The 22,791-nt window shown below is 51.0% G+C and overlaps 1 protein-coding gene across 3 annotated transcripts in view; it reads left to right on the top strand.

Annotated features, from left to right (window-relative positions):
- Arhgef10 (Rho guanine nucleotide exchange factor 10) overlaps positions 1 to 22,791 on the top strand; it is an 81,779-nt gene continuing 58,988 nt past the window's right edge. For 2 of the 3 annotated variants that reach the window (XM_038326086.1, XM_038326084.1), the window contains exons 1-7: positions 36 to 73; positions 10,216 to 10,306; positions 13,837 to 14,001; positions 15,055 to 15,336; positions 17,705 to 17,768; positions 20,847 to 20,923; positions 22,668 to 22,724. In XM_038326086.1, coding sequence (XP_038182014.1) covers positions 56 to 73; positions 10,216 to 10,306; positions 13,837 to 14,001; positions 15,055 to 15,336; positions 17,705 to 17,768; positions 20,847 to 20,923; positions 22,668 to 22,724 — 754 coding nt within the window. In that variant the 5' untranslated portion in view covers positions 36 to 55. Of the gene's footprint in view, positions 74 to 10,134; positions 10,307 to 13,836; positions 14,002 to 15,054; positions 15,337 to 17,704; positions 17,769 to 20,846; positions 20,924 to 22,667; positions 22,725 to 22,791 lie in introns of all 3 variants that reach the window. The other variant, XM_038326085.1, reaches the window with a different exon arrangement.

Raw genomic sequence — 22,791 nt, 5'->3', positions numbered from 1 at the left:
CATCGCGGGCGGGGCGCGCGGGGGGCGCCGGACAACTGGCGGACGCAGACGGCGGATGGCGCCCAGCCCCTCGGTGAGTGAGCACGGCGACCCCCTCCTTCCCCAGGCAGCTTGCACGGGCTGCTTCTTTGCTTTAAAAGTTGCACTTTTGCCCAGCTCCCCCAAAGTAGCTAAACCCCACCCAGAGTTTGCGGGACCCGCGCACACAGTGTCACAGATGGCAGCGAATAGTCACCCCCACCCCCCAACACACACAAGTTCACCGCTGTCCCTGTCACAGGGCAGCAAGGAACTCCCAACTTAAGTTTTAGTTGTCCCCAGATCTGGTCGGTATTTCCCTCTCTAGGCCCTACACGACCCCCCTGCCAGACTTAGCAGTGTCTCTGGACACAGGGCAGCAAGAAGCACCCCGAAATGTACAGGTGGCCCCTAGGCACAGACGGAAGCGGGCGGGCTCTCAACATTGAGGCGTCCCCAGGCTTAGGTAAGGCATCGTGCAGCCCTCTATCCCTAGACACTGGTAATGAGAAACCCCCTCCACCCAACTTCAGTGGGCATTCCTAGACACAGAGCAGTGAGCAGCCTTCTAACTTCAGTGAATGTCCCTAACATCATGGATGGCCCACAGCCTGAGGAGAAAGCCCTGGAGTATAGTGACTTACAGTGTCTGGCCTGGAGATTTGGGGCGAATCCATGGGACGCTGGAATTGCGTGGGGAAAGTCAGACTGGGGCGTTTGAGTTCGGATGCTTAGGATCCTAAGGTCCCCTTTAGAGTGAAGGCGACTGCTGTTGGTTTTGACACCCACCATTGCTCAATAATCGAGATCTTGGTCTGATGTGCAGTAAATAGAAGCAGGTGGCTGGGCCTGGGACGCTCTGTGGGACCCCATGCTTTGAACGCAGAAGGGTAAATGTTTGAGCTTTTAATAAGTTTGTCAGTTCCCAGAGGGCGGTAGGTGTGCTCGGTGTGGACTCGAACGCTTGGTGTGACTCAGTTGCAGCTTTTGCTGGAGGAAGAGGTTCTTGTGAACTCATAGGGCAGAAATCTTTTTTTTTTCTTTTCTTTGGCTGGGACACACTCTAAGCTGTGTTGCAGTGTTTAGAATCTGAGCAAGGGACAGCGTTTTCTCTGCTAGGTGACTTTTTTCTTTTCTTCCCTTTTTTTCTTGATAGAATCTAGGTCTTTGCACATGCTGGTAACTACTGCTGAACACCTTGTATGGCAAACGCTCTACTGCTGAGCTACCCCCACAGCCTATTAAAAATACCCCCACGTGCTATTAAAAATCTGTCTTGGCACTTGAAGGCCCCAGTTAGGAGAGGCTCTTGAGTCGTCATATTAACGAGGAGCCAGGGTTGGGGTGTGGCTCAGAGGTAGAACACTTGCCCAGCAGGCAGCAGGCTGGGTTTGATCCCAAGGAAGTGCCAAATAAATAAATGCACAGATAAAGTTGTGATGGATGGCTAAATGAGAATGCCTCCACAGGGGGAGAAGTCTTGGTTCCTAGTTGGTGATGCTGTTTGGGTGGCTTTAGGAGGGATGAATAGTCTTGAAGGAGGACTTGTGTCCTTTGAGGTGTCAAAGCCACACCCCATTCCGAGTATATTCTCTTTGCTGTGTGCTTGTGAACCAGGTGTGGGCTCTCAGCTGTCTCCTCTAGCCACCACACCCGCTGCCTTGCTCCCCTCGGTGATGACGGTGGACTTCCACCCCTCAGGAACCAGCTGCCCAAATACCCCCTTCCTTCTGCAAGCTGCCTTGGTCATGGTGGTTTATCACAGCAATAATAAAGTAACTAACACCGTACATATCTCAAAGACCTGTTTTCCCCAAAATACTAACTTTTGTTAGGAAAGATTCTTGAGGTTTAACTTAGTATCTTTAAATGTGCACCACTCGGTTCCAGCACTGACAGCTTTCTCTCACCTCATTGGCTTCTGTGTCAAGCACGAGTTACCAGTGTGTGAAGTCGCCGCCCAGAGTTAGTGGTTCATGATTTCTCAGAGGGAGGGTTGCTGTATTTGGTGATGCCCATCATTTGCCTCGCCGTACAGAACAGTTACTGACCAAGGAGTTCGCTACCGAGGGATGACATGAAGTTAGTTATTGGGAATAACCTCCCCCCCCTTTTTTTTTTCGTCATGCTTGCACAAGCTCTACTACTGAGCTACCCCCCAGCCCTCCTTGTCTTCCAGCGTTTGGTTCTTGTAGATTCATCAATGATATTTATCAAACTACCTCTTGCTGTTCTGATGTGCTGCTCCTTCCGGTGAGGCTAGAAGCAAGCACTGGGAGGTTCTAAATGGAGACATTCTGGGTGGGGAGGGCTGTGTGCCTGGGCCCTGGGTTACCTGATGGAGTCACTACTAGCCCCGTGGCTGTCTGCTCTTGGCACACTGCTCACGTGTGAAGTCCCCGGGAGGATAAAAACGCTCTCTCCCAAAAAGTGTTCTGTGTTCACCAGAGGCCAGTGACAATCCAGCAGCCGTGGCTGTTGTCATCTGTGGGTAATAGTGTAAGCCATTCTCGTAATTGGAGGAAAGCCCTGTTGTATAATACATCATTCTTTAATTGCACGGCTCTGAATCCTAAGTACACAATGGAAGGCTGTGTCTGTCTGGAGATAGAGCTTTTTTTTTCTTTTTTTTTTTTCTTTTTTTTTTTTTTGCGAGACAGGGTTTCTCTTGTGTAACAGTTCTGACTGTCTTGGAACTCGCTTTGTAGCCCAAGCTGGTCTTGAACTCACTGTGATCCGCCTGCCTCTGCCTTCCGAGTATTGGGATTAAAGGAGTGCGCCACCACCGCCCAGCAGGTCAGAGCATATTGACGTCTGTCCATCCCTTCCTGAGTACAGTTTGCTTGGGTGGAGGGGTAAACGAGCAAGGCTGTGTTAGACACAGTGCGCTACACTGTTAATTATTGTCGGGGCAGAGCTGCAGCTCTCCTTAGCTGCGCTCTCTGGAGATGCAATTTGGGGACAGACAGTACATTGGGGTGGGTATTCAAGGACAGACAGCTTGGAAGGGTCTGAAATGAACTGAGAATCGGTGTCAGATGGTCCAGGAGTATATCTGTGGACAGGTAGCAAGGTGGTGGCCTTGGTCGGGACCTGGGCTGCAGCCTCTGGAGAGAGGCAGCATCTATAGGAACATGAGGGTACAGTGTGCCTGCTGTCAGCCTCTTTTCCTGAGTGCACCCACCCTCTGCAGGGCCTTTTGTCCTACCCCATTGACCTGGCCTCTTGCAGTCCTGAATGCTGGCTTTGGCCTATTTCTGTATGTGAGTTTTCAAATCTTGATTCTGAAACAAAGCAGTGATTTTTTTCCTAGTGCTGCTGCCAGTCTTTCCAGCTTTACCGTCTCTTGCTTTACCTCGTGTCACCGTAATGCACGCCTGCCAGTAGAAGGTGGGGTCTGTGGGTTGTTAGATTTTGACAAGACAATGGGGAAGAGGTAAAATGCTTTTCAAAAGTTATTAGGTTTAATGTTTCTGCCTTCCATCTGTCACCTTTTGATATGGGAAGTGATTTGGGCTGTAAAATACAACATGAAAAGCATGCAAAACCAGGTACAGGGGCACATACTCACAATCACAGCCATGGGGAGGCTCAGGCAGGACAATGTTGAGTTTGAGACTAGCTTTGGGTGCATACCAGACTTTGTCTTCAATCCAGCGGGGAGCTGTGACGGTCGTCTGGAGGATCTTGTAGGGGGAGCCATGGACAAGTGTGCCTAGGGGTCGAGTGTGGCTCTTCCATATGGCGGTGGCCTGGGTGAGTCAGTGTCCTGCAGAGGAATGAGGTGCTGGTTGGTCCAGGCCAGGCTACAGTCCTCAGGAGGGGCCGACAAGTGGGCCTGATCTGTGACGACAGGAGCAAGAGTGTCTGAAGCCCTGGACCTGCCCATGGCTCACTGCAGAGAACTGGCTTGCATCACTGGGCCTGCTGTCCCGAAGGTGTGGGCTGCCTTAGACACGAAGGCTGTTGTTCATTGTGAGCGTGGCTGGTGGATGTAATCAAGCTTCCCCTGAACCTGTGACGCTTTTTGCAGTGCTGGGGATTGAACCCAGAACCTTGCCCATGTGTCCTACCACCCAGCCACAGCTCCATCCTGAGGTCATTTCTTTTCAAAGAAAGCCTTGTGGACATTTGCCTTGAGATACAGCACTAAAGAGAAAAAACTCTTATAGTCATATGTATACATGATGGCGTCGTGTCTCATTGCTGTGGATAATTAAGACTCTATAGGCAATCAGGTGTAATGCTCACATGTGGAATGCAAGCATTCGTGAGGTAGAGACAGGAAGATCACTCTAGATTTGAGGTCACTCGGAACTGTTAGTGAATTCTAAGTCAGCTGGGCTACAGTGTGAAACCCTTTTTGAAATAAACAAAACAAGATAAAAGAAGAAAAGACATGGGAGAAGCCAAGGAAACAGATGTGTATGTTTGGGTTTTTTTTTGGTGTCTCCCTCCCTCCCTCCCTCCCTCCCTCCCTCCCTCCCTCCCTCCCTCCCTCCCTCCCTCCTTCCCTCCCTCCTTCCTTCTTCCCATGCTAGGGTTTGTGCCCACCAGCCAGGTCCTATGGGGACAATACTGTTTCGTTCTATTGTTCTATTTTTTTAAAAGGGAAAATGGAGTCATGATTTCAGTTTGGCTTCTGGTTTTCTTTATAGACTAGAAGCACAATGAGTTGAAGTGGTCTTTGGTGCTCATCTCCTTAGTTGTAAGCTCAGGATTGGAGGCCCAGTCTTTGGAGAGGATCAGTGGTCTGGTGTCAGCATGGTGAGGCAGTGGGCTGACCTGCAAGGCCAGACCTTGTGTCATACAGTGGTGTTTCCACTTGGCTCCTTACGGCCATGGTGATGACCATGGTGACCCGATGGTGAGGACCAAGTGTGGACATGCCCAGGGGATTTCACAGCTGAGTGACTCCATCTCCGAAGGCCTGGGTTTGTATATGAGAACCCATGGAGTGTGTCACCGCGGTGTGTGGGCCCAAGTCTGACTGGGTCAGGGGGTCACATGGGTGGGGTGCTGTTAAGGCCTTGCAGAGATAGCCTTTCTGTATAGACGTGGCCGGTTTGCTTCTTGGCATTGGCCAGCCTTCTGTCTTTAGAAGAGATAAGGACATTGATTGATGATTTCCTGTGAAGCACTTGGCTCAACGGGGTGGAAGCTGCTCACAGTGAGCAGGGTGGGAGAGCTCAGGTGGGCACCGCCAGCTCCATCAGAGAACAGCGGGTGCTGCTCTGTGGAGCATTGTGGGAGAGGGCATCTCTGAAGGCGTGGTTCTGTGCTGTGTAGAGCAGGCCACTTTCAGTCAGAGCCAAAGACTGAACTCTCACATTTGGTTCTGAGAATGTCAGAGGGACACAGTTGTCCATTGACAGCCCAGACCCAAGAGTCTGAAGCGGAAGTGTGTGCTGCAGAGCCCGGGGCTCTGGCCGGGACGGGCAGGTCCTCTGCTGTTAGAATAGCGTCTAGACACGCAGGGCTCTGGGTGATTTCATAGGAAGGAATGAGAGGTGCAGTGTTTTGCCAGGCAACGAAAACAGTTGGGAAAATAATCATAGGTCCTTGAAGAGAGGAAGAGAGATTGATGTTGTCCAGGATGTGTGGTCTCCTCGGAGATTCTCTGTGGAGGTGGGAGGGCCCTTTCTGCAAAGAATCCCTTCCGCCCTCCATTGTGTCTAGACAGAAGGTCAGCAGAGGGCGGGACTCCCTATGAGACCACAAGGAAGGGGTCCATCCTGCCTGGATTTACCTGTCACCTGGGGAGATTTTCAGTTCCATACCAAGGACATTTTGCAGATGGCTCATCTTCATTGTCTTTGGTGAGCACCCCTTTTTAAATTTTTTTCCATACAATATATTTTGATCATGAAGTCTGTAAGACAAAAAACAAACAACAAAACAAAACAAAATGAAACATAAAGCAAAAACAAATAAACAGATAAACCATAGAGTTTGTTTTGTATTGGCCAACTACTCCTAGGCACGGAGCCAACCCTGGAGTGCAGTTAGTTGATACACCCAGGCTGCTCCCCTGGAAAAAACTGTCTTTTCCCTTGGCCGGCAGCTCTCAGTTGCAAATCCCTGCTCGGTTAGTTGTGGAACCCTTGTCTGCTACCCCTCTGTGTGCTCCCTGCTCGGTTAGGTGTGAAACCCGTGTCTGCTACCCCTTGGTGTGCTCCCTGCTCGGTTAGGTGTGGAACCTGTGTCTGCTACCCCTCTGTGTACTAGCTGCTCCCTTAGGTGTGGAACCCGTGTCTGCTTACCCCTCTGAGTACTGGGACCCCGTCTGACTTGAACCTGTGAAGGCCTCTGTGAATTCACATACACACACACCAGTGCTGTTGTGTCTGGATGATGCCGTTGCCTTGGAGACAGACTGATGGCTGTGGAGGCTGGAGTAATAACTGTGTAGGGTAAGAGTAACCGAAAGCCAGGACGGTCATTAAGCAGATCTGTCCATATTTTCACAGGACGGCGTTGATCCTGCAGGGAAGAAGGGGAAGGCAAGACGGCCCATTCTGAGTTGGTCAGAGTCACTGATCAGATGTGGGTAGTGCTGGCCAGTAGTCAGCCAGCTTTGGGAAGATGGGAAATTTAAATAACAAGCTTTGCTCATGGATTTGAACCTGGGTCTAAGAGAAAGAAGAATTGGGGATGTTTATCGATAGAGGAAGAAGCCAGTAGGAGGACCAGTTGCCCAGGCTTAGATTGGAGTTGTCTGTTGACTACTGCCCTGAGCCATGGAGTGGGCAGCTCCCTTTAGTGTCTTTGTAACGTGTGGTCTTAGGCATGTAGCTGGTCCTAAAGCTACAGGTCTCTGGAATCACTTTGGGCCTCAGAGAGTTAGAAGGGAGGGTGGAGAGTGTGGCACCCAGAGAAGCGTGCAGGAAGGGGTACATGGAGCCTGCTGATCCTCAGGTGACCAGGAACAGGTTGCTGATGGCCGAAGAGGCAGTGTCTGAATGTTGACATCTGGCTTGTGGAGAGAGGAGAGTGGAGAAAGCCTCTTCTCCGGAGGGTCCTGTGTGAGAGTCCACACAGCCTGTTTCCCCCACAGGGGCAGAAGGAGCTCCTTGATTCCTGCTTATGGATGGTGGTGCAGACCCATAGGAGAACCACAAGAGAGAACACATTCTTTGGGGTTCAGGGTGTGTTTCCTACCACCAACCTGTGCAATGTGGGGCATCCTCCTAACTTGATCCACTGTTGTACTGGAGGAGCAGGGCAGAAACAGGGTGGTCTTAATCCATACATGGGATCCCTAGACTCCTACTAACAGCCCCCAGAGGGGCAGCATTCCTCAGGCTGCACATGAGTCTGAGTCTCCACAGGCAAAGGAGGAGAGTGGACATTACTACAAGGCCATCTGCAGGGTCACCTATGGCCTCACAAGGTGCAGCTGGGGTCTGAAGCTCTACTCCCATTAAGGAAGTCTTGGGCCTAGTGGACTGAGCCTCTCCAGTCAGTGAGTCTCACATAGCTGTGTCCCCTGCTTCCTGTGGCTTCCCAGCACTTACCAGGAAAAAGGCCTCCCATAAATCCCTTTGTTCTTTCAGTTGAAACCCTTGGGTGTCCAGCAGGTATCAGGTGGGGTGATAGGTGGAGGAGGGGTAGGCCTGGATGAGAACATCAGCCACAGATGTTGCCTAGCAAGGCAGCAGTGTGCATGTGTGTGCCCTGCTGAGGTGCCTCACTCTGAGATGTGCACTTGCCGCCTGCATGGCATGTCTCACCTACATCCCTTCTGAGAGAGGTTCTGTCACCTCTCATGGGTTCCACAAAGGTCTGGGTACTTGCCAGATCTTGTTGGCAGGCAAAGGGCTTTGGCTCCTATCCTAGGCTCTGGACGTTTCGGGCTGTACCCCAAACAATTGCCCTCATTATAGCCCTGGTGTATTTTTCAAATCTCTAAGCTACAGTGTCTTCATCTGAAATAGTAGGGCCTGCTCTCAGAGCTGTGGTGCAGTTATGCTGACAATGCAAGACAGTCAGGCCTGGCTGTGACTCACGACCTGTGTGACAGAGAGAGCCAGCACTGGAAGTGCTGCGTGGTGGTGGAATGGTATGAGTCTCAGAGCTGAGACAACAGGTGCCCACTGAAGAGGTGGGCATCTGAGTAGCTTCTGGTGCCCATGAGGGCAGGATGGAGCCACATGGCCAGTTGCATGAGGGCAATGCAAGAGGCTTGTATCAGAGAGTACATGCAAGGCTGGCAGACGGAAACTCTGGGTACTGGCAGATGTTGGGCTTGGCATGGGCAGGCAGCTCGTCTTCATGAGAACACGGTTTGGCTTACTGGAAGTGCCAAAGCCAACACCAAGCCTGCTAATTGCGGTGAAGGAATTCGCTGGGCTGGTTTGGCGTCTTTGATGTTATGAGGTGCAAATCGTTGCCTGCTCCCTCCTTGTCTTTGGGCAGCAAGTATGTGGAGAGCTCGTGGCTAAAGAGGTGGGGGTGCCACTCACTGGGCATTGCATCTACCTGCCTGACTCAGGAACAGAAGTTTCCTTTTCTTCCTGCTGTTCTGGTAGAATCTAGGGAGAGTGTTGAGTGATTTCAAGGGGGATCCAGTGCTGCTGTGAAGCTGTCCCAGGCAAGATCCAGGGCTGGTGTGGAGTGGTCCCAGGTGGGATCCAGGGCTAGACTTGAGCTGTCTGAAGCAGGATCTAGGACTCATGTGGAGTGGTTCAGGCAGGATCCAGGGTACATGTGGAGTGGTCCCTGTAAACCTAGGATGGATATTGAGTGGTTTGGTGTGGGTCAGACTATCCTTCTTGCAAGATACTGTTTCTCAAATTCAGTTTTTCTGATAGATGTAAAGAATGAAGCCCAGAAAGCAGACAGGGCAGAAAAGCAGCCTTTGGAGCTTGACCCTGCTGACTGCAGAGGTAGTTAAGAAAATGTCATTGTTGTGCCTGATGAGGAACAGGTTTTACAAAGAAGCCATTGTCAGTGCAAAAACCCCAGCTCTCACCACAAAGGGAATACGAGATTATTCTGGAGCCAAACATGGATGATTGTGGCTGGGAGCAGATTCACGTCCCTGTGTGGTGGCAGTTTCCGGAAGTGTTTGATAGTAGCAACAAAGGAAGTTACGTGTGAAGGCACTTGGTTACCTCAGGTAGGTGAGTTCCAGCAAAGCAGAGAAACCTGCTCTAGGCCTCTGGTGCTGTCCGATGACATTCTTAATCTTTGGGGTGTCAGAGGCTAGGGGTCTGTGTTCTATTGCTGTGAAGAGACACGATGACCACAGCAACTCTTATACGGAAAACATTTAATAGGGGCTGACTTACAGGTTTAGTCCATTATCGTCATGGTGGGAATCATGATGGCATGCAGGCAGACATGGTGCTGGAGAAGTAGCCGAGAGTTTTACGTCTGGACGGGCAGGGAGCAGGAAAAGTAAGTGACACTGGGCCTGGCTTGAGCTCCTGAAGCATCAAAGTCCAGCCTCCGTACCACACTTCCTCCAACAAGGCCACACCTACTCCTTTTTGTTATTTTGCTTTTGTTTTTGAAGACAGGGTTTCTCTGTGTGGCTGTGGAGCCTGCCCTGGAACTCGCTGTATAGATCAGGCTGCCTCTTATCATTCAAGCCAGCACAGGGTCTGTTCTATTTTTACCTAGCAGTCACAGGATGGTAGATCACACCGTGGGGCAGGGGGTAATAAATGGCTGTTTAGGGGCTAAGATGCCCAAGATAATTGGACTCTGGACTCAAGAGTCTTCCACCGTCACTGATGCTCTGGTCAGTAAGCAGCTTTGCAAAGTATTGAATGTAGTTGTTGCAGCTTTTCCCCTGGGAACTTCACTTAGCACTGCTAAGGTTTAACTGGAGGAAGAGGAGAAACTGTTTGGTTTCTGTGTTGACCTCTCCCCTCAGAACACGGTATGAAATCTAGCTTAAACCTGCTGCCGTGTTGGATGAGAGGCTCTAGCTAGGGCCTCAGGTTCCCAAACAAATTCCTGGCTGTGGTTCAAGGTGACGTCCTGTGCACTGAGAACCCTTTGTTTTGCTCTGGATTGTCCCTTCTAGGGAGATTTGCAAGTATTTGCAACTAACACATTACATTACATTACAGCTGGGAGTGACAGTGCCCTCTTTCCTTGTTGCAGGTTGTTTCTAGAAAGCCTCGACTGGTGTCTCCTGGGAAGGTTTTTTAATGCCAACTTGATGGACAATGTTTCTGCTTGCAGGGGCTCCTGTCCCCTGATCCTGACCAAGCGTGGAGAAAGGAGGCGAGGCTGAGCATGGACCAAGGAGACCCTTCACCTCCTGCGCCTGCAGGTAGGGATCCACCTTCTTAGAGATGCCCCTTGGTCCAGTAGTCCTGGGGTTCTGAGGACTCCAGCTTCCAGAATCACTGAGTTGCTACTACTTGGTATAGGGCAAGAAAGAGAAGGTTCATATTGTGGTATAGAGGGGGGGCCTGAGCTTTGACCTTTGACCCTGTGGTACGGCAGCGAGCTACCTGTCTGTGTTCCAGCATGTGACCTGTCTTCAGCATCTTGGATTCCATGAGGTTTCTTTTGTTTGATCCAGTGCGGGTCGTTCCTGAGGTGGTGTGTAGTCCACATTTGTGAATAAGCTCTGCCTTCCCGTCATGCTCCCTCAGGAACTGACAATCTCTTGAGTCCTGGGAGTGGATTGAGGCAGTATTCTTCCTGCTTCCTTTCCCTGTGGGCCCCTCAAAGGCTAAACTGGACGTCCTCTTCCATCTGCTCAGTTGATAGGGACAAAAGGAGGGACCATTGGTTGGTTTCTTTTGAAGACTGTCTGTCAGGGGCACTGGTACCCACCCTGCAGATGGAGAAGGAGGTGAGGTCTGAGGGCTAGGCTTAGCTGTGGCTAACCAAGAGGCAGCTTAGCCACATGAGGCTAGCCATTCCTCTGTGCGTCAGTGCCTGCAGGGGTGGGCCGAAAGGGGCTTACATCTGTCACACTGGCTCTGGCCCTCCTGTCCCACTCTATTTGAGTCTGTACGGTGACACAGGGAGTCACAGAGAACATGCACATAGCAGTTTCCAGGGAGACACCGTGAACTGGGCAGATGGGAGGCCCCAGTGCAAAGGCTGTGACACTGCCACCATAAGGGGACTCCTGGGTGAGGGAAGGTTCAGACTAGCTCTCCTCCTGGGGTTTTCTCCACCCAGGGAACATGGGGTGTGAAAACAAGTTCCAGCCCCTCTCTCCATGAGGATTTATAGGCACTAACGATTGCTAAGTGGGGAGAGAGCTTTGATTTTTTTTCAGTGGTATACATCCTAATGAAGCTCACTGGATCATAGAGAAAAGGGGGAATGAAGGGAGAGAGGGGGGGGGGGGAAGAAAGGAAAGTACAGAGGAGGGGCCCTCAGTCATCGGGAGTGAGAAGGAGACAGGATGACGGGAGGGGTGGGTATTCTGTGAAATGACCTTGACCCTGTTCGGATCCTGGCAGTGAGGATGTGATCCAGAAACCTCTTACATGGGGGTGGGCAGGACCTCTGCTGTCTTTTCAAGTTAAGTGCCAAGTGGTCTTGGACTGCGCAGGCGATACAGAAAACGGACCTCAGCGAGGTCTAGTATAACACGTGGCCCCATCGCTTAGCTTTGTGTAAGGAACAGTGTGGGGTACAGCTGCGTGGATAGGAGACATTATCTCTTCTAGCCCTCCGAAGTCACTTCCAGAGCCATCCAGGCTCCTCATCCTGGGATTCTTTTGCTGCCATGGGGGTCACTGAACGTGTCCCCACTACTGATGGCCTTGGTTAGGCCAGTTTTACCCAGCTGTGCCTGCTCTTCGAGCTGACTTCGTGGTTCTGGCAGGCTGCGCTGGAGGGCTTGCCTTTCCATCAGCTGCACTTGGCTGCTGGAAGGGCCCCAGGTTGGGTGAGCAGTCCCCTCTCCTGGTGTGCTTCCCTACAGGGGAGAAGTGCACAGCTCATGTTGGGGAGCTCTGCACCCCAGGTCCAGCTGTGCTGTTTTGTCCTCTGTGCCTTCTGCCGCCTGCTGCTCAAGCTTGCATGCCTTCCAGTTTTCAGTGTCCTGTTAATGTTTTCCTGGGATTGCTGGCTTTACACAGTTTGCCACATCTGCCTTGGGGTGACCTGGACAGACCCACTTGTCTGCTTTGCTTGTTCCTCGTTTTCTTTTGACTGCCTCAGTGCCTTAAACTTACCTGATTTACATGCCGATCTGCGATCTGCATCATTCAGATCTTCTGGAGCCTCTCTGACCCCAGTGTGAGGTTCAGCGAGGCCTCGTGCTAGTCCTACCACTTTGTAAACCCTGCCGTGAACACGGTCCTGTTTGCTCTGACACTGCCTTTCACGTGTCTCATTGCTCCAGCAATACTTACCCTTCTTTGTTGTCTCCCAGTCCCTGACACTCACGGGCTCCTCAGGTAGCAATCAAGTGTTCCTAGCCCATGAGCCGGTCCACCAAGGACCGAGTTCCCTCATAATGCCTCGGGACACTCGGCTTTTGTTTCAAGGAGGGATGAGGGTTTTATCCCTAGGTTTCTCTGCTTTCACGGCACTCAGCTTGATCCCATCCACCATCGTGTCCCACGGCTTTGCAAGCCATGCTCTGAAAGGCTCCTCGCTAGAAAGTCTTTGCCGATTCAAGCAGTTCAGATGCTGAATGTTGCCTGATTTTCATGGTGTTGTCTGTGCCATTATTAGGACTCCCATCACCAAAGATTTTCCTCTTCCTGTATTGAAAGTTAGGCTGGAGGACTGTTAGCACTTCTGTCTCACTGTGCTCTGCTGTCTGTCTACCTGTGGGCTCCTTAGATCTTGAACCCCGGGAAGAGCTCTTCAGAAGAAGATCTCATCCTGCCATCTGCAAAAACCGTACGCCCCCATCTTATGCCCCCTTTCCCCACTTCCCCCCTATCAGAGGCTAATGCAGAGGATGGCATCATCCTCACACCTCTCCCCATTTGAATTCTTCCATTACACGGGCGGGAAGGTTCTCCCTGGCAGACAGCTCAGCCTCAGCCACGTCTCACTGCCTCGGCAAGGGCTGCACCGCAGCTGCCCAGACTTGCCTGCCATTCTCGTCTATACACGCTACCTACCGTACGGATTACTGTATATTCTCTAATCCACTGGCTGGTGTGGTGGGTGTCCCCACACTCATATAGCAATTGCAGTTCATCAGGGAGATACGCTGCCCCGTCCCTCAGAGGGGAAGACAGTGCTGGGTGGAATCTAGAGCAGTTCACATGCTGGGCAGGTGCTCTGCTGCTAAACTTAGCCCGTCCTGAGAAGTGCGATGTGACGTAAAAAAATATTTATCTCAGCCACGCTTTCTCTCCCCACCCCTGCCAAAGGAGCCATCTGGAACCACTCTAATTGTGGGATAAGCATTGCGTGGCACTTCCTTCTGCCAGGGGGTGACGTGAGGTGTGTCATTGTGAATAACAAGACCGTGGACTTGTCCCATGGACGGGGGTCTCTTGGTAAATCAAATCCTTCTCCTCTCCTCACGTTGTCTTAGCGTGGCAAGAAGACCAGCTTTTCCTGGAAGCTAACCCACAGCACATTCTTCAGATGCGAAAGATGCTTTTTCCTCTTCTCCTCTCCTCTCTTGTTTTTCTTTTTCCCCACTTTATGAAGTGCCTGCCAAGGGAAACCGTAGCTCTGATCCAAAGTCCTGCTGCTGTCCCAGTAATGCTGCTAGCCACATCGACCGGGGGTAGGGGGTGGGGGGGAGGCTCAGGTTCACCGCCTTTGCTGCTGCTTCTCCTGGGTTTTTCTTGCCCAGGGAGGTACAGATGCTGTCCTGGAAGCAAATGTCAGCATTGTGATTCCTGTGATTTTAAACTTCAGAAGATGAGGCGAAGTGTGACACCAACAACAATGAAGAGGAGGAGGGGGAGCTTTTTGACTTTGACAGCGGAGATGAAGTCCCCGAGGCGGATCGGCAAGCCCCATCAGCCCACGGGGCCAGAGGCGCTGACTCAGTCCTTGCAGGCGAGAGCACCTCCCTCGCAGGTCAGTCACACAGCCACGCTGCCCTGGGTCCTGCAGGAGGCGTCCTGATCTCTCCGTGCCTATAGACTATAGTAGTTTCCATCCCTGTAACACAATCCCTGAGGTGAGGTTCACATGGGCTCACACTCACACAGGGTCTGGGTCCGTAGCGTAGGAGCAAACTAGACTAGAGCTCCTCACACTGTGCACCCCAGAAGCCGAGCGAGACTCAGAGGAAAGCTGAGGAGGAGGCAGGATAGCTCCTTCAAAGACACACGTGTACAGCTCCATTGACGTCCTCCCTCCAGTCGGGTTCCACCTTGTGGTATCCCATTCAGCTAGGAGCTCATCCATGAGTTACCAAGGTCATCCGCCCCTCATCGCGCCACCTCCTGGGAACCAAGCCTTCAGCCTGTGAGCCTGGGGTGGAGTGGGCTTCAAGTGTAAATTATGACAAGAATGGTTTTGGGGGTCAGAGGAGTCTGGGTCTCCCTGGCCAGCTGAACGAGCTATATGCAATTTTGGCTGTTTTTTTCTTTTTGTATCATTTCCTTTCAGTTTCTGTTCTTGTTGCTCTAACCCTCCTCTTGTAGTTTAGGGAAAAGTCTGCTATTTTATAATAGATGTCATGGCCATTTCATTGCTGTTCATAGACCGGGATGGATTGCCTGTGGGACTGGATGTTTCTCAAGTCTGGAGGTGGATCTGGGGCTTTGCGCGTTAGCCAGATAGAGTGCTAGGTGCACCTGTGGCCACTGTGGTTGAGGACTGGCTTTCCACTCCTTTGTCCCCAGCCAAATCTCGCCATGTTGTTCTTTGACTCTTCCTGTTTGATACACTGCCCTGGGAGCCTCTGGGCAGAGTTTCCTCCATCTGTGCCCGGGGTGAGGCCAGCTCCCCATTCCACCATGTACCACATGGGCCTGGGCCTCACAGCTTCCTGTGGTGATCTGGGAATACCGGGCGTCCTGACATTGGTGATGGATGCAGTGTTCCCATGCACTTGCTACAGCCACAGGGACCACGTCCGTTCTTTCCGCCTTGCTTGCTAACTCGTCTCCCTCTGTCCTCCAGGAAATGGAACTGGAGCCGAGCCTGCTCCCGAGGCTGAGCCCACAAAACTTGTGGTCCCAACAAGAGTGAACCCATATTCTGTCATTGACATCACGCCATTCCAGGAGGACCAGCCACCATCTCCTGATGCCAACACAGAAGAGGAAGGGGTGGGCCTGCGTGTGCCTACTGGTTACTCTGTGCCTGTGCCTTGTGGCTATGCTGTCCCATCCAACCTGCCGTTGCTGCTGCCTGCCTACTCCAGTCCCGTCATCATCCGAGCCGAGTCTGTAGAGGAGGAAGGTACGTGACCCACAGCTTCTTACAGCGACAGGGCACAGTGGTTAAGAGACCTGTGTCCCGTCTTTCCTTTCCCGTCATAGGTTATTGCCTGCACTGTTGGAAACTGAGCCCAAGCTAATCCCTCCTGTAACCGCCTGGGTGCAGTGAGGGGACAACTCGGAGGCAGCTGTGTGTTCTGGAACCTCTGGCCTCTGCACACCGGGGAGAGCTTATGTGGTCTTCACTCTAGAGCTGGCCCCAGCCCTGCGCTCTCCATAACTTATCATCCCTGGCCTAGAGTGTGTGCACGTCCCTTCATCTCCTTCTCTGCACACCTCAGAGTGGTCTCTAATACTTTCTGAGGGTAAAGAGTCAAAAGACAAACATGCACACCTTGTCCTTAAGTTCTGGGACTTAGTGCTTATACAAAGCAAAATAAACAAGTAAATACATACATAAATAAAATAGATTGTTTAAAATCATGTCGAATTATTTTTAAATAAAGCACTTTAAATGGTGTTCAGTTATCCATTACTTTAGAATGATGTATCCCACCCCCACCCCCACCCAGAGTTTGAACTTGGAGCCTTGTGCGTGCTAGGCGAGTACTCTGCCAGTGAGCCACATCCATGGCCCTTTTTGACTTCTGATTTTGAGATCAGGTCTCACTAAGCTGCCCATTGTTGCCTTGAGTTCATTCTATAGCCTAGATCTCATGAACTCATGATCCCCCTGCCTCAGCTGCCCTAAGTAGCTGTACCACATGCCTGGCTTATGTACCCATTTTCTTTGACTGCAAAGACCGTCATTTTTAGATAGCAGCTCCTCTATTATAGAGGGAGGATGCACTACAGGCCATGGTCTAGCCTTAGCATTTATGCTCAATTTCTGCAGGAAACATTTCTCCTTAGAACTTTTTACTGTTTTCCAGTATTTAAAACCGAGTTTTCTTTGAAGATTGTTTTCTTGGTTATTAAAGATAAAAGGAAAGTACCCCTACTGAATTTTTCATGTAGCTGTAAATCAGAATTCTGCCTCTGAGCCCAAGTCTGAGAAGAGTGTCTCACCTTGGGTATCCCGATGGTGTTCCCTGGAAAGAAGTAGAGACCGTGAGCTGAGTGAGGGAAGCTCTCAGCAGGAATGCCCTGGGGGGACTGAGTTCTCAGCTGCTGGCCTCTGGGCAGCTCGTCCCCATGTCCTGCCCTAGAGGAGGGGGGCTTCTGTGCTCCACAAACTTTCCTAGGGCCCATATCTTCAAGTCTCCCCATCTTACCCAGCGCTGGCAGCCCAGCTGGAGCTCAGGCCTGGCCACCTGGGGAGAGCTGGTCCTGGAGAAGAGGTCTGATCGCTTCAGCCTTCTGCTGGCCAGAGAACTCAGGTGGCCCGCTTCCTGCACATGCTCACTTGCCCCACTCCAGGTCTTGCCTGTGTCTTGGAGGGCCTGCTCTTCACCTCACTTCCTATAAGCAAGTTTTTGCACAGGACAGTTGCGGGCATGGGAAAGCATCCACAGCTTCCAGTCAGGTCAGGGGGAATATGTGTCTGTGTGAGTCAGAAATGGCAGGACACTGCCAGTCAGACCTGAGAGTACCTGGACAGAACTCGTGTGAGCAGGGAGTTTGATTTATCGTGCACCGCTGTTTCTCCATCCATGTCATTTGGGGTCACCAGGTACCTGTGTTGTAAATCAAGTAGCGACGTCCATAAAGACGCAGAACTGCAAGATGCTGAGTTAGCTTTAGACAGAAGAAAGGTGTACTTGGGCTCCTGCTCCTGAGGGATCATCCCGTGGTCATGGGTTGCATTGCCGTGAGACAGAGCCTCCTAGATTGGTGGAAGAGATAAATGGAGCAAAGCCACTTCTGTCATGGCAGCCAGGAAGCAGTTAGAGACAGAGGCCTTGAGAAGATGGCCCCCAAGAGCATTGGCACCCCGTGGCTCACTTTCTCAGATGAGGCTCCGCCTCCAAATGTCTTCATCATTTTCAGCAACGCCATCAGATTGTGACCCCATTGGTGGTTACCGTTTGGTGTCAGAGCCCTGCCCTTACAGTTCAGTAACCCCTCAGTGGTTGGGTCCCTTAAACGGGGTACCATGACTTCAGTACCTGAGTCCCGCGGGATACTGCATGCAAGCCTGACGTGTGCTGTGCCTCCTTCCTGCGTGTTGACTTGTTATGTGTGCTTGCATTTAGTCTGCGTCACAGACCTGGTTTCTCTGTCATGATCCTGTCATGAGTGTATTTTATCTAAGACTTGAACATTTTCTAATCTTTGTTAGCATAAGCCTGTTGCAGGCGAGAAAGAAACATGAAGTCATTTAGGGTTCAAAGTCAGCTGTGGAAACATCTTGCCAGGTGTGATGTACTGTCACCCTTTTCTCTCGGCAGAAGCAGCAGAAGTTTCGGGAGATGGGCAGTGCAATTCCCTAAGCTCTGAGGACCTTCCACACAGGTATCTCTGCTAACCCTAGACCTTCTGTGTCCATGCCCCGACCTTCAGTGCTGGGCTCTCCCCGCTGGGTTCTCAGGCCATCTGAGCTGCAGGAAGACACTCCCTTGATCCTCAGGGTGTTACTGGAGCTGGTTCTACCTGCTTTCTAGGCCCTTACAGGAGCCTAGGAGTATCCCGACTCTGTCTGCAGCATCAGTGTCAGCAGTGAGATGGTGACCAGCTGCATCCTCTCGCATTCATCAGACCGTGTCAACCCTGCATGACCGCAGCTGGTCTTAACGTACTGTGTCTTCCCTTTGGTCATCGAGGGTTAAAGTATAATAGTCACATGGCGAGGACTTTTTACCTAAGAGAGAGTGGGAACTGTGGCACAGTGCAGACCCACAGAGACCATTGTTCAGAAACTGAATTTTTATTGGTTTGTTTTTGTCTTTTCTAGACAGGGTTTCTCTGTGTAACTGCACTGGCTGTCCTGAACTCACTCTGTAGACCAGGCTGGCCTTGAACTCACAGAGACGCCCTTGCCTCTACCTCCCAAGTGCTGGGATTAAAGGCGTGCGCCACCACCACCCAGCCTGTAGTTCTGTACATGATTAAATTAGTAGTCAGTCCCGCTGAGGAGACTGAGACAGGACAGTCGTGAGTTCTAGACTAGACTAGGCCGCATGGGGAGCCACTGTTTCCCGAAACTAAAACCATGGCTGGGGAGGTGGCTTAGTCAGTGAAGTGCTTGCCACACAAGTGTGAGGACAAGAGTTCAACCCCCAGTACCAACATAAACACCAGGTGCAGGGCGCAAGCCTGTAATCTGAGCCCTGGGGAGGCAGGAGGATGCCCTGGGGCTTGCCTGCCAGCCGTTGTAGCACCGGGTAAGATAGTCTGTCATAAAGTCAGGAGGTGAGTGATGGAAGACAGCCAGTGTCAAAGGGCAGCTCCACACACAGCATGTGTGTGCACCCAGACCCAGAAGTGTGTGCATATGTGTACCACCACCCACCAAAACAGGAGGAAAATTAGTGTGCAGGTGTAATTGGAAACTTCAAAAGTGGAAGACCCCTCCCTTTCCTACGTAATCCATCCCTCTGGTCGGCAAAGGACCATTTCTGTCCTGGGTGCACATGCGTGGGTGTCTGTGTAGGGTGCCTCATCCCTGCCACCCCATCAAGCATGGATCTAACTGTGCCCTGTGGACATACCTGTCTGCTGCCCCCTTCCCCACCACCCAGCACAGGACCAGTTCCTGACTGTCCTGGGCACCCATCCAGGCACATCTGATCGGGTTCCCCTCTGTGGTCTCACTTTCTGCTCTTCCCCCATAGTTAACCCTGATCCAAGAAATACCGAGTATGCTAAACGGAGCATTGCAGAGTTAGTGATTACCAAGTTTTTAGTCGCCTGCTCTTCTGAGTAGCGAGACGAGAGCTCTACTGTTTTTTTCTTCCTTTTTAAATTTGTACTTCTGAAATACTTTACATGCTGACTGTAGTTTCCCTAACTTCTCTCTGGTCTCTCCCCCTACCTCACCTTTCCCCCAGGTCCACCCTTCACCTCCCCTCAGAAAAGAACAGGCCTCTCAGGGACGTCAACCAAATACCGCATAACAAGCTCTAATAATACCAGGCACATGTTCTCACATCAAGGCTGGATGAGGCAACCCAGTAGGAGGAAAAGGCTCTTAAATCATGCAAAAGCGTCAGAGGCAGCCTCTGCTTCCACTGCTGGGGATTCTACAAGAATACCAAGCTACACAGCCATAACTTATATGCAGAGGACTTAGGCCAGACCCATGCAGGCCCCCTGATCTCTGTGAGCCCACTTGAATCCTGTCTTCTTATGGTGTCCTTGACCCCTCTGCTTCCTCCAGGTCTCCCTTCCCCTCCTCCATAGGACTCCCCGAGCTCCACCAAATATTTGGCTCTGGAATTCTTCATCTGCTTCCGTCAGTTGTTGGATGAAGTCTTTGTCTCTCTGATGACGATTATGCTAGGCTGTGGTCTGAGAGTTCTGCCATTCTTTTGTTTGATTGTGTGTGTCTGTGTGTGTGTGTTTTCATGATACCATTTCCTTGTGTATAGCTGTGGCTGTCCTTGAACTTGCTCAGTAGACCAGGCTGGGCTTGAACTCAGAGATCCAGCTGCTTCTACCTCCCGAGAGCTAGTATTAAAGGTGTGCGCCACCACCATTGCAGCTGAGGCTTGCCATTCTTAAGGGACAGGATTCACTTCCCCATTCAGCCTGGCCACTTAATGGGGCCTCAGGAGATAGTGGTTCCCAGAGAGTAAGTACAATGCTGTCTGGTGTGAGCCATCTGTGGGGACTGTCAGTGAAGACCTTCACCAGCTTTCACCGTCATTCCTCTCTTGGGACCTTACACTCACACGTCCTTAGAACCTGTAACCACCCAGAGGGACGGTGTAGGCAGTGGTCACAGCTCTATGCCCTTGCCCTGACAGCTTGGGTTGTTTCTTCAGAGACTGGAAGCTAACCCTTCCTTTTGCTTGTGTTGGCTTTCCAGAGCCCTCTGTATATTTCTGCATAGTCACCTTCTTTCTGGACTCGTCCCCCTAATTCTTCGGCCCTGCTGGGCAGTTGCCTTTAGGAGTCTCCCAGCAGAAGGTGGGTGTCTTGGGGACTGTCACCCTGCCACCCCTTTTGTCAGATGTTGAGACCTTACGGTGACAATTCATGTGTCCAGTGAATCCCTTCCTGTGCCCTGTGGGAAGTGTCATAGTAGCTTCACGTTGTGTACGACAGAAGTCAAAGTCACTGCCACCTTGGAGATGGCTCTGTGGTCCTGGCACCTTCCTCCTACCAGTCTGCCCTGGAGAAAGAGAAGGCTGAGGCCACGCACAGTCGGGGTATCATGTATGATCTTCAGGTCATACAGAAAACATGACACTTCTGACACTGCTGTGTGTGATCGCTGATAGAGTTATGTGTGTAAACTTGAACTTGGAATGATCTCCTATAATAGTGTGCACACACATGAATGCCATAGGTCGCTTAGCTCCGCTCCCCCCCCCCCCCTTGACTGGTGTGCTTCTCCGTGTTCTCAGTGCATGATGTCTTTACTTCTAGTGGTGATCAAGGCAGCCAAGAAGGCAATGCTCTGGCCCGGTGGGCAGCCGACCCTGCCAACACAGCATGGATGGAAAGTAAGTGCTGCTGCCCCAAGGCCTGGATCCCCACCCCTGAGCACCTGCAAGTCTTGACTAGAAGGCCGTGGGTTTCCTTTCCTGGCCGAGTTTAGATTGCAACCTTTAAAATGCTGGATGTGACTGCCTCGCCGAATAAGGCACCAACCGCGTGGCTAACATAGACAAGAATAATGGGCTAATATAAGTTAAAATTAGTACTCTCATTTACGGGAGTACTAACAAAAGCTTATGTAGAGAGAGAAGTCTCCAGGGACTCCGAAGCGGCCTTTGCCCTGTGCTGAGGCAGTCACAGCTCTGCACTGAGCACTTACCCCTCCTGCTTCTTCCTGGAACAGCCTGTCTTCACTGCATGATGGGGAGGGAGCTAGCACCCAGACCTGCCGCCCATTGTCAGCTCCAGGGAGATGCTGTTGGCACCTCTTGGATGGCCTTCAGGTTGTCTTTGTCAGTAGTGGTGCTCAGAGGTGCTCTACAGGTCTCAGATTCCACTATTGTTTTAAGAAGCTGAGCTGTTTTTAACCAGTCTTTTTTTTTTATTTTTTTTTTATTTTAAGGAAGCAAACACATTATGCCTTTATTACCCAGTAGCTCCTAATTTCTGTGTAACTGTTTTATATGATTGGCTTAAAGGTCCAACCACCTTAGGTGCTCAACTGTTCTAGCTTCTTCTGGAAAGTCTTGGTATGGTTTTAACTGTGTCTTTGACACAGGTTCTAGACTGATTGCGATGGCTATTTGGGGGCTGCTGATTCAGAACTATCACAGGAACCCATAAATGTCTTGTTATGTACGTGGTGTCCAGGTTTCTTCAGCCACCCCCTCCACCAAACCCAAGCAATTAACCGCTTAAAAACAACCCTAGGGCTCACACTACCCAGCCCTATCTTGGGAGGAGAAATCTATACTGTGGCCACAGTTGCTTAGGTGCTAGTGGTGTGCCGGCTGCCACCACGACTTCAGAATTGCAGTTTCTGGACTTGCTTCTTATGGTGATGAGTGACCATGCTGTACAGGCAACAGTTCGTTTATCCTCTGTCTCCCATGGTTTTCAGCATGCGAATACACTGTGGCTGAGTGTTCTCCCCCAGAAATGACAACACAAACACTTTGGAAAAGTAGCCTCAAAAGCCTTTATGTGAAGCATATATCCACATGAGGTGTGTAAGCATGTTATATATTCACTTCGGTTTCAATGTCATTGGTGATCAGTGTGACCATCTGTATGGTGTATTACACTTTTACAACACCCCCACCACGCACGTGCTCGTGCTAAGAAAGCCTATTCACAGAACACTCGTGTCCCCATAATACTGGGTAGGAAACTATGCATTTGACTTACTACCGGCATGGGTGACTTCTCACCTCCAGGGTGTAAATACTTCCCGGCCATCAGCGTAGTTCAGTGGATTCCCCATTGATGTGACACCAGTACGTACTCCTTTTATTCCTAAGACTTGTGTACCTCCTTTGTATTCTGAACCCCAAAGCTTAAACCTGCTCAAAAGAGCCATGGAGAGAGACATTGTTGGACGGTAATAGAACGAGTGGGCCTGGGAACTGTGAACTCCCCACTGTTGATTGGATTTTACATCTCTTCTGTTTTGAGACGAAGCTCTCATTCAGAGTGGTTCTTCTTGCCAAGACACAGTGGGCCATTCCTCCACGCTAACCTTTGGGATATTTATAACATCACACCCATTGGCTCTGGTCAGCTTTTAACAGGTATTTCCTTATCTTGCAGATCCAGAGGAAGCAATTTACGATGACGTTCCAAGGGAGAACTCAGACTCTGAACCAGGTTTGCTCTTGTCTGGACCGGAGTTTCAGGTCCAGCTTAGCCGTCTTTTGTTTGGGGTACAAAAGTA

Source organism: Arvicola amphibius, chromosome 4 (genome assembly GCF_903992535.2).
Source record: "Arvicola amphibius chromosome 4, mArvAmp1.2, whole genome shotgun sequence".
NCBI classification, from domain to species: domain Eukaryota; kingdom Metazoa; phylum Chordata; class Mammalia; order Rodentia; family Cricetidae; genus Arvicola; species Arvicola amphibius.
Note: the sequence above shows the minus strand (reverse complement) of the source record. Positions and strands in the feature narration are given on the sequence as shown.